General features: G+C 38.2%; 1 protein-coding gene across 2 annotated transcripts; it reads left to right on the top strand.

Moving 5' to 3' along the window:
- Positions 1–1,162: 1,162 nt before the first annotated feature.
- Positions 1,163–9,683, top strand: sox10 (SRY-box 10). 2 transcript variants are annotated; one of them, XM_012960405.3, is made up of 4 exons: positions 1,163–1,285; positions 5,600–6,009; positions 6,629–6,882; positions 7,077–9,683. In XM_012960405.3, the coding sequence occupies exons 2-4, from the start codon at positions 5,624–5,626 to the stop codon at positions 7,745–7,747; spliced, it is 1,311 nt and encodes a 436-aa protein (XP_012815859.1). In that variant the 5' UTR covers positions 1,163–1,285; positions 5,600–5,623; the 3' UTR covers positions 7,748–9,683.
- The last annotated feature ends 4,670 nt before the right edge of the window (positions 9,684–14,353 follow it).

Here is a 14,353-nt window from a genome sequence, read left to right as displayed (position 1 = left end):
AGTGAATAGGTATTATATATGGGTGAATTACTTTGGGCATGTGTACATATTCATTTGCTGAGCCGGCTGCACGCACGGTGTTATGCTGCGGCAGAGTATAACAGCCATGGATTAGTCAATGAGAGATTCAGGTCTGGATTAGGAGTGAATGAATGAGGTGTTGTGTCAGGAAGGGCTGTAGCGGTGGATTAGCAAGAGGTGCTGCATGGAGGAGGCGCATTGGCTTGTAGTGAATATGGCTAAACCAACAGATTAGTAAGGAAAAAGCTGAAATGACTGCTCTGATCAGCAATGAACTATGAGCATAGAGCTAAAGTGACTTCACTCCATCACCAGGGTAAGAACTGCTAGAAATAATTGAGGGGAAAGGGCACCTTTATTAGCCTGTACCATTGGGCAGAATTGACTAAAATGAGGGATTTCTATGTTAGCCCAGGACAGAGGGACTGTACTATAATAAAACTGCATGTGTGTGTTAACTTAGTCTAGGAAAGGACGTCAGTGCTACAACTCTTCAGCTGCTATAAACTACAACACCCATCATCCCCCCCAGCATCTCTTGGCTGATAGAGGTTGCTGGGAGCTTTAGTTTACAACAGCTGCTGAGACACAAGCTTGACTTCACTTGTGTGGTGGCTGTACTGGAACAGCAGGGTATTTATTAGTCCAGGAGGGTGGCTCTGAGATTTGTCTTAAGAGAACAAGACTTGCATTAACACAGAGTGCACCAGAACAGTAGTGTGTTCATTAGATCTGGATGAAGATTGAATAGCACACACACACACACACAATATACAAGTGTGTGCATTAACACAAGGCAATGTACCGGCTGCAATATTAGACTATAAACTGACGCTCTACAGAAGGGCAGTGACTACACTGAAATAACAAAGTGTAGAACAAAAGTATAGTTTTTATCATCCCAGGAGACAAAGTCATTGCATGGTAGTACAATTAACCCACTGTCTGCCACAAACGAGCAAAGTGTTGCAGGGCATCTTGGCAGCGAAAGGATTTTAGAGATTATTTAAAAAGTGAGGAATCTTGTAATTTTGGTTTTTTAGCCCCTGGCAAAGATAGGTATGTTTCGTTTTTGGTCCCCGCCTTCCTCCTGTGGTGGGAGCCAATCACATCGCTCTTGGAAAAGATGTAGTTAGTTTGAGAAAAGCTTCGCCTTAAAGGCATGGGGATCAGGGCAGGGAACAGAGCATCATTCAGATAGAAGAACAGAGCCTCTATTACTGACACAGGACGGAGCCAGCTCACCTCCTACCACTAAGACTCAGTAGGTACGGCCCGCATTCCAACTCTTCCTGCAGCCCCTCTCTTTCTTGAGACCACAATTTCATTCTAAGAAACATTTCATACATTTTTATGTTCTGCTATTTATTTTCAAGCTATTTAATTTTAGCGCTTTACATTTAGTCTCTTTTCTTATGGCTTCGACTGATACAATACACACTAAACATTGCCTATCTAGCTTCTTTGCCTTTTCCCATAATATCTATCAATATTCTGTATCTTCTGCTTTCTCTTTATGTCCCTCATTATCATCCATGGGTGTTAGCTTGCAAATTCTCACTATATTCAACTTTTATGCCTTCATGTCTTTTTTCTGCTTTTTCGAAGCCAAAATTTCACTTTCTCTCCTTTCCATGCTGCTTCTTTTATAACATTATTTTCTTTTATAGCATTATTTTAACCAAGACTCTGGATTTCCTCTCACAATTCCTACTTTGTTCCTGCCTCACGTTTTGTCCTGTTCTCCATATAGTCGGTGACAAACTTTCCTTTCAGCCATGACTCTATACCTAGCGACTATGCCAGGTACTTAGGGTTACTCCTGCTCTTTCTCATCTCCTGTCAGACTTTCCATTTCTTTCTTGAATTCCATCTCACCACCCAAATCTCTACCTTACTTCCAGACGTCTATGATTACATTTATTTCATCTTTTCTGTTACGCCGAACACCCACGTGTTCTAATTACCTTTTTTTCTCTGTTCCTGTTCGAACATATTGCAAACATTGTGCATTTATATATAAATGTGTGTGTGTATATAGTCATTGCTAACATTTGCTGTATAAAAGGTACTGTGTTTCTTTATTTAGAGTCTTGTTAGTTTGCTTTCTGGACTGGTGTTTGATACAGAACTGTCTTTATGGGGGTGCAAATAAGGGAGACTGCCCTGGGCCCCACAAGGCATTCATTGTAGGCATGAAATGTGTGAAATAGCAGGTAGAGAAAACCAACACTTGGGCAAGGGGAAACAGATTTCACTTTATATCTGTGTTGCCCAAACTGCAGTTCTTCACTTAAAATGTGAGTTTACAGCTTAATACATACAAACTCACCCACATTCTATTCATTCCTATGGGATTTTTAGAAGTGTATTTATCAAATGGTGAGTTCTAACTTTCACCCATTAATAATTTCTAAAAATCCTATAGGAATGAATAGAATGTGGGTGAGTTTTTATGTAATAAGCTTTAAACTCACATTTTGATAAATCTGCCTCTTGATGGTGAAGTACAACTGCCAGCAGCCGCTGTAGTTAAACAATTGCTGAAGGGCCATAGGTTGGACTGCCCTATTTTATATAAATAATGGGGGGCCTGCTGCGTCTGCTTTCATTTGTGTTATTACATTTCACTTTTACAGAATGTCTTTGTGAATAGACTGATTTTTAATACATGTAGGTATAGAAATAATCATGGAAATGCCTCATCATGTGGGTATTTATCAGTATCTCTTGTACCTCTTGGCAGATTGTTGCACTGTTACGGGGGTGCGTATTTTTTTGTTGTTGTCTGTAGAGTGTTATTAGAGATGTACAATAGTCACCGCTGTTTCATGGCATTTAAACCTACGTTGCGTCTGTTAGTAAAGTCGTGTTCTAACAGTATGATCATTTTAGCTGACTAATTAGCCCCCCTTAACCCTTATACCCCTGGCAGGGCCAGAACACTAATGCAGTTCTTTACCAGCTCTGTGGTTAGTAAAGAGAAAAAAATGGTCACAAAAAGAGATATAACTGATTCTAAAAGTTAATTTGATATAAACCTAGAGGTGTGAGAATCTGGGCTATACTTGTACAAAGTGATGTTTCATGTAGAACACTTTCTTTATGAATTCCTTTAGCCCAGGGCCACTTAACTATCTATATACATCTTTTGTAAAGATTTAAATATAGACTGTTGAAAACATGTTGTTAAAATATTTACTGCTGTATTTACATTATCTGAATGTTAACAAACTGTTTGCTAAAATGTTACAGTAAGAATATTGGGATATTTATTATTATGGGTACGATTAGTCCTTACATATGATGCAATAACAATCAATCAGTGCTCTATTTATACCCTTTAAAATGCCTTCAAATTTATTTTCGGACATAATATTTTGAAGGGATTATGTAATGTCTTGGAATTTTATATTACATGACAGCTTATGCTTATTAGTCTTCTTATTGGTCTTCTATCACTGTGGACAAGCATAAATGAATAATAAATTTAAAAGTATGGCAGGGAAGAAGGACCAGACTCGCAGACAAATAACACAGAACAATAAGAGTGCGAGCAGCACAAACTTCTTACTGATTGTGGTTGATGATAAACCAGTAAGGTCACCGAATGTTCTATAAGCGTTTTATACTCTGAAACTAACTGAAAACAAATTCATATACGAGGACTTGTATATACTAGTTATTGGGGAAAAGGATGTTTTAGTCAACTGTAATGATTTAGCACGTACTGTAATTTAAAAATGCCAAACCCGTCTCCTTAAAAAAGTTACATCGGAAAATAAGTAGGTCACCCTGCTAAAGACTGCGAGTATTGGCACTGCAGAAAAGAATCAAGCATTGCACTTTTACAATAAAACTCTAGTACAGAGCACTTATTATTTCTGCATTATTGTAGAGATATTTGATATTTTGTACACTGCAAAATTAGGCTTGCAAAAAGGGTTCATTACAAAGCAGGCAAAAGCATGATGGGCACTGGATAATAAAACTGGTGAAATTGCCCCAAAAATGCAAAAGATCAGCTAAAGGGAAGACTAGGCTTACGGCCACCATTAGCAGGTGTGTGGGGGAAGTAGCGGCCAGTATTTATGTGCAGCTATCTAAACACAAGGGATTGAAGTTAAATAAATGAAGTTAAATAAATCCTGTACTTCAATAACTCATATACATCTCTTGGGAGAATGTAAACTATCTATTTTTTTTAAAAACAAAATGACATTTATAGCCTTAATGTTAGAGCTAAGTAAGGATCAAGTCACTTATTGGTACTGACCCCTCATAATCCATCACTGTACAAAAGAGCAACCTAATAAATACTAATAAAGCTAAGAAGCTATCGGAATTTTTATGTAAAAAAGATATTTATTATTTATGAATCAAATCAAAAGACACCTAAAGTATCTGCCCTGCTGGGGAGGGGAATTATACGGAAACCCCACTTGGTCTTTGTATAAATGCATCTCTTTCATTCTGTGAGAGGCTGACTTGTAGAAGGCTTTTATTAAATCAAAATGCTTTGTATTTGTATTCTTAATTTGTTTTCACCTTTTAAAATGAGAGATAGGAGGCTGGGCCAAGACTTTATTTTTGGAATGTAATAATTTTAACATAAATGAGCAGCGTTTGTTTGAAATGCTAAAGTTCAGATTACTTTGTTCCTCTAAATCCTTCTCACACTGCTCAGACTGGCTATATGTAAAAGGATTTGCATGGCTATTGTTAATTTTCCTGCTTGTAAATTAGTGAGTTGTTTAGCTGCCATTTTGGTCCTATAAACTACCAAGTTGGTTGTAGCTATGATACATTTAAAAGTGGAATACTGCATTTTTAATTCCTGTTTTAAAGGGAACATAGGTGTTAAAATTAGACCAGACAGTAAAATATTCCTTTTCTGGATCTGTTAAAGAGTAGGAGAGACCAATTTACTTGCATTATCTGCTGTTTACCCTATGAAACTCAACAGAACAATGTCCCTTATGGCCATACTAGGTAGTGCTCTGGAAAATTGATCTTTAATCAATTTGCTTAACCTTCTTATGATATACATTTTGGAAGCTAAATGTGTTTGCCCATCCAGCAACAGTGCAAGTGCTGTTGAGTCTTGGGCAACTAAATGGGCACACCAAGAGGTCCAAATGAACCCTTCTACTTCATTACATGTTGCATAAAAAGTGCATAACAGTATTATGATTTTCTAAATGCCTCTAGATTAGCTCAGATACTGCTGTGATTCTTTACCATTACCATTTACCACATATTTAGCCCCCCAACTGTTGTGAAGTGGGCTCTTATTACCCTGTGCAAGCCCACCCTGTTTTTGGGTAACAGCCAAACTGCAAAGAAATAGGGCATGCTTAGGCAGTGCTTCTGATCTTGTGACTCATATTGTGAAATAGGATTGGATGGTTCAAATACAGGGCATTCTCTGCAAAAAATGGGGGGCAGTTAAGACTATTTGTGTTTTAGGAGTGATTTGTAATTCTACATATTACTATGTTATATGGTGTGCTTTTTATTTATTGTTGAAAACATAAATGTTGTTTGGTAACACCGCTTTATTCCTTTGTTCCTTTAGAGTGAAGTGAAGTAAGCAGGCACCATGAGTGATGACCAAAGCTTGTCCGAAGTAGAGATGAGCCCTGTTGGGTCTGAGGATCCCTCCCTCACTCCAGACCCGCTTCCCCCTCATGCTCACTCCAGTCCAGATGATGATGAAGAAACAAAAGTAAAGAAAGAGCAAGATTCAGAGGATGAGAGGTTCCCAGTATGCATTCGTGAAGCAGTCTCCCAGGTCTTGAGCGGCTACGACTGGACGTTGGTTCCTATGCCTGTAAGGGTCAATGGTGGCAGCAAATCCAAGCCTCACGTTAAGCGGCCCATGAATGCCTTTATGGTATGGGCCCAGGCTGCACGTCGGAAACTGGCTGACCAGTATCCACATTTACATAATGCAGAGCTTAGCAAGACTCTGGGAAAACTCTGGAGGTAAGCATACTGTGGAAAATGTTCATAGGTGTGTAGCATTACATTGTTCAGTGGCAGGCATGTTTATACCATGGGTATAATAGCTTCATCTCTTCTTATGTTAGCTTATCTGGGGTCCAACCATTTAAAGCATAGGTTACCAAATATGGGGCAGCAGACTGGAGATCTAGCCTGAAGGATGAATGCATATTTACTGCAACTATCGCACTATTGACTGTTACAATGATGTTTTCATATATATGCACCCTTTATGTTAGGTAAGGATGGGTCTAACCAAATGTTGGACTATAAATGGGGAAAATGCTTAAATCCACAATGTCTGGAAAACCTCTTCTAGAGGCTTTGTAGAATAAGAATTATTTGAGGCTACAGTGCCAGGTTGGTAATTATGTCTTTTAGAATTTGTTGAGCTTTTTATACAATATAATCACAAAAAAGGCAACAACAATTCAATTACAAAGCTTTCATTTGCTTTCAAGTTACATTTAATTTTGTTACGTCCACTTGTTCACACTGTTGATCTCTATTTTCTATTTATTTCTATGTGCTTTGCGCTGGTTTGAAACAAAAATTTTAACCATAGGAGTTAAAAACGAATGGCCATTTTCTCTTACCACAGGCTGTTGAATGAGAATGACAAGAGACCCTTTATAGAGGAGGCTGAAAGGCTGCGAATGCAGCACAAGAAAGACCATCCAGATTACAAGTACCAGCCTCGTAGACGGAAGAATGGAAAACCCAACCCTGGAGAGGGAGATGGGTCCTCTGAAGCTGAGGGTGGAGCTGCCTCCATACAAGCACATTACAAAAACTCCCATCTAGATCACCGACATGGTTCTCCCATGTCTGATGGGAATTCAGAGCACTCTGCAGGTACAGCTTTAAGAAAATATTTTAGAACCACTGGGGACGACATTTTAATATTGTTATATAATGCATATTATAGTATAATAATTACTTTATTACGCAATAAAGCAAATTGTTATCTATAGAAAAATGAGGGGATTGTTTTAGAAAGGGTCACGGTAACATCTACCCTGTTAACTAAAAGAATTACTCAATTCCAGGTCAAAGTCATGGACCCCCTACCCCACCAACAACACCAAAGACAGAGCTTCAGGCAGGAAAGTCTGATGGCAAGAGGGATGGGTCTCGTTCATTGGGAGAAGGGGGAAAACCTCACATTGATTTTGGAAATGTGGATATAGGTGAGATCAGCCATGATGTCATGGCTAATATGGAGACATTTGACGTCAATGAATTTGACCAGTACCTTCCGCCTAATGGTCATGCTGGGCACCCAAGTCACATTGGGGGTTACACTTCCAGCTATGGCCTCAGTGGAGCTCTAGCAGCTGGTCCATCTGCTTGGGCTCTGGCAAAGCAACACCCCCAAACTGACTCCAAAGCTCAAGTGAAGACAGAAAGCTCAAGTACCAGTCATTATACAGAGCAACCATCTACATCTCAGCTGACCTACACTTCACTTGGCCTTCCACATTATGGTTCAGCATTCCCCTCCATTTCCAGGCCACAGTTCGATTATGCTGACCATCAACCATCAAGTTCTTATTACAGCCATTCCTCCCAAGCATCTAGTCTCTATTCAGCCTTTTCCTACATGGGACCTCCTCAACGTCCACTTTACACTGCAATATCTGATTCTCCAAGTGTAGCTCAGTCACACAGCCCTACACATTGGGAACAGCCAGTCTATACTACACTGTCAAGACCATGAAGAGGACAAAGCTACATAACTAAGGAGGGACAGGTCCTGAAGAATAATAGGCTCCAGCATGGTCCTTTCATAGCTCATAACCCAGGTGGAATCTGGATTCCAAAAGTATCAGTAAACCCTAGATGGTTTTTACAGACCCCTGGAAAAGACAGTGACTGGTTCTTCTTTATTGAAAAGACATAAACATAGTAGGGGTAGAATAGCAGGGCAATGCAGGGATGGGGGAAGGGAATGCATTTTTTACAAAGTTTATGGACTTGGGTCTCTTGTACAAAGGGAGGAAACTGCAACATTTGCTATACCTGTGTTTTTGATCTTAGATACTGAAGTGACATTGGAGGCTTAGGTATGTACACTCTTTGTACGATAAAACAAAAGCCTCTGACAGCCAACCAAAAGCAGCTTGACTACTTACCGAACTAACCTGGGCTGCTAGACTGTATGAAATAAGGGATAGCATGAACATCATTTTTTTTTTATCTTGGGTATTTACATGAAAGTTAGTCAACAAATAAGTATAATGCATGTTAGAATGAATGAAGTTATATCTAGCCCTCTCTTGTGCTTCAAGGGCATCAAGCAAAAACTTACTATGGACACAACACAGGCTGGAGATTCAAAACCTGCAAACTTTATTCATTGTATTGTGAATAGAGCAAGCAAATGACCTAAATGACACATTAATATGTACAGTCAGATGTCCAGAATCTAGTTTAAAAACATTCTAACACTATGTTATATGGTCAGAATTTTTCAGGGTAGGAAGTTCCACTAACCCCTTTTCATACTCTGAATACCATTTGGTCCGAGGGATCTAAGTTGCTGCGTGCCAAACATGTCATTATAACATATTCAATTCTAACATCATTTTGTGGGTTAAGTGGTCAGATAGAGTGCTTTTTTCTGATTTGGTAATTTCTATTACCGCTCATTCATGATATAGTGGGAAATAAGTTGGAGGAATAAAAAAACATTATAAGAGAACAATCTAGCTAAACAAATATCCTGTTAACATGGTAGAGCCAGGAGTCGAAACACTTCACAACAAAAGCAGTGATTTTCTGATCTGAAGCTTCTGGTGCAAGAATGTTATTTTGTCTGTATCAGAGTCTTAAATACTATAATGTCTTATTTAGCTGTTATATCATGTTGTTCTCATTTCCCATGTGCAATACTCAAACAGCAGAGAGCTAGCATGTCAGTCTATTGGAACAAAATCTATAACTTGTTGTTTACATAATGACCCCCCCCAGTTACTTGTCAATGTATGTTTAATTCTACAAGTCAGAAGTATTACAGATGGCAAAAGATGATCGCTTTCAAATGATTGTTCATATTAAGGATTCTCTGCAGTAGACATTTCCAACTCTCTTATGTTACTTTTTAGAACCATTTCCAACGTGGGAAATACAGAGGATACTATGAAGTATGTTTTTCAGGATGAAAAAAATGGAAAAAAAAGTAGAGACAATGTGTAAATATAAAACTATATATTCGTATATATATATCTATTTTTGTTTGTTTCGGGGCAGCAATGTAGAGGCCGGTGCTTCTAATCCTGTGGGTAGCAGAGAGGATTATATAGAACTGGTGCCCACAGGATTAAACCAAACCAGTGAACTTTGGGTTTAACATTTTTTGGGGGGTGGGTTTTGTTATAAAGAGGGACAGAAATCCATTAACCCATTTGGAGTTAATTCTTTAATGCTTTGCTGTATACCAATATTAACTCCGATGTATAACATAAATTGTCCCTTCCTCCATCAGTTTCCATCCAGTTATCAAATGATTGTTTTTTTTGTCATTATTGCCTATATATGTAACTGTATGTGTTTGTTATTTATGTAAATATTATCTTACCCAATTCTGGCAATTTCTTTAACTGTTCATAAACATATTCAAGATATATATTGTATTAAAAAAATAAATCTTCAGACTCAGTGTGCCTTTTTAGGCAAGGTAATTCATATGAGATATAAGATCCTTCATGGAGTCAGTTGATGTCAGAATCTAGAACATATCTAGAATATTTTCTAAACAGTGTATTATTGTTATGGGGATTTAATAGATATGTCTTTAAACTTACAGTTTTACCCAATCTTTGGCAAACCTAAACCAAGAGTGTGAATCCATCTTTGTATGAGTTACCCACTGTAAACCCTCAGGGCTGCCTGCTTGTATCCATACTCTAAATACATAGCAGGGATTTCACAAAAGTGCTTGAAAGAAAGCAGTTGGAAAAGTGCAACAGACTTAGTGCATCTAGTGCTTGAATTGGATTTTAGGTTTATGGATTTGTCGCAATTCTGCATAATTTCAAAAGTGTTGCATAATGGTAAAGAAATATGTTGCTATTGAGTCACAAAAGTGTTGTGTGTACATTCATTCACTTTTCTCTATAGTGACATAAGCAAATCTGTAGCAAAAGATCATTTTTGCTTAACATTTTCATTGTGATGTAGTTCAAATTATTGCGGCTACAACTAATTCCCAAAAATTGCTGTAGAAATGAAAAATTATGGACATTAATGGGCTTATCAATTTTCAAGTTTGTTTTTCTAAATTGAATAATCTTGCATATTGAATGTTCACTTCTTAATTAATAAGGAAAACTCGTTTGAATAAACTTGTATACCAAGAATCAAGTTTTTCAAGTTTGAAGAGTTGAGTTTAAAAATATGGCTTGACTTTTCCTAGGACTATTCCCATTGACTTTTATAGAAACTCGCAAGCTTTTAGATGGCAAATTGTTTATTTTTCAGGTTTTTTTGCACTTAATAAATACCGGACCCACAAAGTATTTCATTCATTTTACCTGCTTAAACAGTTTCGGCAGAGAAGATATGTGTCATTTTAAGAGCCTAAATCACTTTGTGTAAAATGCTACTTAATATATCATTTTGCTGCTACTGTAGGTTTCTATAAAATCAGATAATCTCAGTTTAGTATTGAGAACAATAACTGGAGCGCATCTGGCTGCAACTAGGGAACGGAACTGCTACCGCCATTACAATGAGACAACTGGGGTGTAATATTTTCATTATGAATGATGAGGTATCCCTATCCGGTAGGAAGCAACATACAGAGGTGGAAAGCACACCAGTTAATAGTTTATTATAATATTATCACAGGTATCCAACAGAACTGATGTATACACATGTATGAGATTGTGATACTTCACTTACAAAGATATCAGAACAATCATCTCAAGGGAGCAGCCCAGTGTATTTTCACTGTACTTCACTGATAAGTCCCTAGTTAACTAATATAATTAGGAAAGTATTTTATGTTTGTGTCTGATAGATATTTATCTGCTTTTCCTGGGCTATTCTTTACATTACTGCTAGAAACTGAACCCAGATTGTTGTAGCTCAACACTAGATGCTTTAAAGAATCTACTGGTATTGTGCATCCAGCATTTAGGAATGGCATTTCTAGGGCCTGCCAGAGAAAATTACACCTACTGTTAGATATAGATAGTGCTAAATCCTACAGATGTTATATAGAGCTATGTCATCAACAATAAAGGGCTCATAAGAATTGACCCTGGCTGGGGTCTACCAGGAGATGCTCTGGAACCGTGGCAGACCAGTCCAACCCTGTTCTTCACACAACCTTCAGTTGAAATCTACCACATGGGCTTACACGTTAAGATTTTTCAAAGATCTTTTGTAATTGTAGGACCAAGCTTATCCTGAAACTATCAATTGAAAGTAAAATTTAGATGTCAATGAAAATGACTATTTCAAGCGATATTTTCTAGTTGAAGCTAGGAAAGTTACCTGCTTGGTCCTGCAAACAATTGGACAACGGGCAGATTTTACTGTTAATGGTATACATTTTATTGCACCTGCCTTTACCACTTAATCTTACTGTTTTTGCAACAAAAAAAGCTCTTTCTGCACCTTGAACTTCTAAAATGAAGCACAGCTTAAGGAATGGTAAAATGGGATGGCCACCTAAAGAGTAGAATGAAGTGCCAAGCTATAAAAAGGAGAAAAGTCCCAAAGTATAGTAAGAAGGAGAAGATACAACTAGTTGTCAGATGAAGTCAAAACCCAAGGCAAAGTTAGAAGCAGAACGAAGTGCCAAGGCAAAATGACGAAGTGTAGATTAAAATACACAGGCAAAATTAGAAGAAGTGTCAAACTATACTAAGCAGTAGAATTAGTACAAAGGGAGAATTACATGTAGAATTAAGTGACCACGTAAAATTCTGAGATGTAGAATGGGTTCCCCAGGTGAAAAAGGTATAGAACAAAGAGCAGAATAAAGTTCTCTGATCAGATGTGGACAAGAATGAAGAACTGAAGTTTAAGGTACAATAAAGAAACAGTAACATTAAGACCCCAGGTCAAGCAGAAGTAGAAAAAATAACCACCCAGAAAAAAACAATAGAGTGCCTCTTTAAAATTGTACAAGTAAACTGAGGAAGTAAAGAATAAATTGGCAGGGTAAAATAAGGAGTAAAATTAAATTTACAGTTAAAATAAGAAGTGGATTAAGAATCCAGAGTAATATGAAGTATCTGGGTAAAAGGAGTAGAATAAAATGCCCTGGAATTACAAGAATAAGGAGGACTGAAATGATTGTTGATGTAAAATAATCTGGAGTATAATAAAGAGCTCAAGTAAATAAGAAATGGAATAAACAATTAAAATGGTTTAAATATGGCATCCTGTGTGTGTTTCCTTATCTCTGCCCCTCCCTCAGCCCAAACCAAGAGTCACTGATCCCTCATGATTGTATTATATAGCCTAGAAAACAAGGGCTCCATTTAAAAGAACGCTTAAGAATCTGACCCCGGAAAAGCCAGAACTGCTCCTGCAGATTTACACACAAAGCCGTGTCTGCATGGATGAAATTTCACATCCCCAATGTGATTAAGAGACTCTGTGGTGGAACGCTGGCCTGATTAGATAATTAACCCTCCTTCTGCAAATTTAACCTCTCAGTTACCGTGAAGTGAACAAGTGACCCATCTACTGCATTTATGGTACCGTCAGTTTCAGTTGCGTACTAGACCACACCATTTAGCAAAATGAACCTGCCAAATGGGACACCGGTTCATTGTTATTGAAATGGTATCAGGGTAAGAGACAAATATAGCTACCCCCACCCAGAATATAAGCCTACTCATTAATGCCACACTAAGCATATCGAAACTGTCAACCTGTCATGGAATGGCTCAACTCAAGAATATCAGGGGTGGGCAAATAGAAGTCCTAAATGTGAATATTCTGGAATCCGAGTCCTTCCAAAAACCCATAAACAGGTTAATTGGTTCCTGAGAAAATGTGTGTGTGTGTGTGAATGTTATAGGGACCTTAGATTGTAAGCTCCACTGGGGCAGGGACTGTATAATCTATGTAAAGTGTTGTGTTATATGTAAATGATATAGAAATGGGGATGGAAGATATAAACTATGAACTTCCATTTGAAGCAGCGTAGGTGGTTTTTCACAGTGAGCTCAATGAGGCTATGGAATGCCCTGCCAGGTGAGGTTGTGATGGCAGATTTATATTAATGCCTTTAGGGGGAAGACCCACAGGGCTACTAGTAGCATCTACTTGTCTTGGCCGCAGAAAAAGACAATGCTAATCATTTACTGATAATTGCCTCTGTGTTTTAGCAGAGGCAATTCCCAGTACTGTCTACAGCAGGGTGTGTCTACACCTTTACAAGGGCTTGGATGAGTTCTTGAACAAGCATAGTATCCAAGGCTATTGTGATACTAAAATCTACAGTTAGTATTGATGTTGATATATATGGTTTATGTATGTGAGTGTATAGATAGTCCCATATGGGTTTATGTGTGTGCGCTGGGGTACTCTTAGGAGGGTTGAACTTGGATTTTGCTCTTTTTTCAACCTAACTTAACTATGTATAATAATGTTATTAATAAAGATCCATTTTTCTTACTCTGAAATGCGCCTCCATTCCAATCTTAATTTTTAAGTAACAATCCTCTGACTGACAATCGCACTCACATACCTAGGGGCAACTAGCATAGAATCTAATGGGGAGTGAAAGTGTTTTCACAACTGCCGAGCCAGAACTTGCTTGTGCACCCAACTGCCCAGCCTGCTGATACCCTTAAGGTGATAGCAAATGTGGCACATTTCAGCTTTTTAGAAAGGCTTTATTGAGCACTTTTGGGCAAACAGAACTGGCACTTTTCTGGCAAGGTGTCTTACAGCTCAAGTGTGTCATTGTCAGATGACTGTGAATTTTTATCATATGACTATTCTTCGACTGCCGTCAGAATTCTGCAGGACTGTCATATGACTGTGCCTGTAGGTTACACTATAGCGATGACACACACATGGCCATGGGGCAAGGAGTAGTAAGGAAGCAGTCACCAACAAAAGCATGAAGCACAGAACTTGCTCCACCTAAAACCATAAGAATAACCTCATTCCCCACCAAACATTCCCCGTTACTACTCTCCCCCCCCCCCACCTCACCTCTCACCCCTTCCCCTCCTCTTCTTACTTCTTACTACCTTTTATACAGGAAAAAATACGTTGAATACAATTTGCTTCATGACTGGGCTCCAAGATGGCGGATAAATAAAGACTGAGATCAGCAGCGAAGCCCTTTAAT

Source organism: Xenopus tropicalis, chromosome 4, assembly GCF_000004195.4.
Source record: "Xenopus tropicalis strain Nigerian chromosome 4, UCB_Xtro_10.0, whole genome shotgun sequence".
Classification (NCBI taxonomy): Eukaryota; Metazoa; Chordata; class Amphibia; order Anura; family Pipidae; genus Xenopus; species Xenopus tropicalis.
Note: the sequence above shows the minus strand (reverse complement) of the source record. Positions and strands in the feature narration are given on the sequence as shown.

Excerpts from the sequence above, each read along its gene's own strand:
- sox10 (XM_012960405.3), top strand. The coding sequence starts at position 5,624 with ATGAGTGATGACCAAAGCTTGTCCGAAGTAGAGATGAGCCCTGTTGGG. Across the intron at positions 6,010-6,628 it reads ACTCTGGGAAAACTCTGGAG|GCTGTTGAATGAGAATGACA; the intron begins GTAAGCATACTG and ends CTCTTACCACAG. Across the intron at positions 6,883-7,076 it reads GAATTCAGAGCACTCTGCAG|GTCAAAGTCATGGACCCCCT; the intron begins GTACAGCTTTAA and ends ACTCAATTCCAG.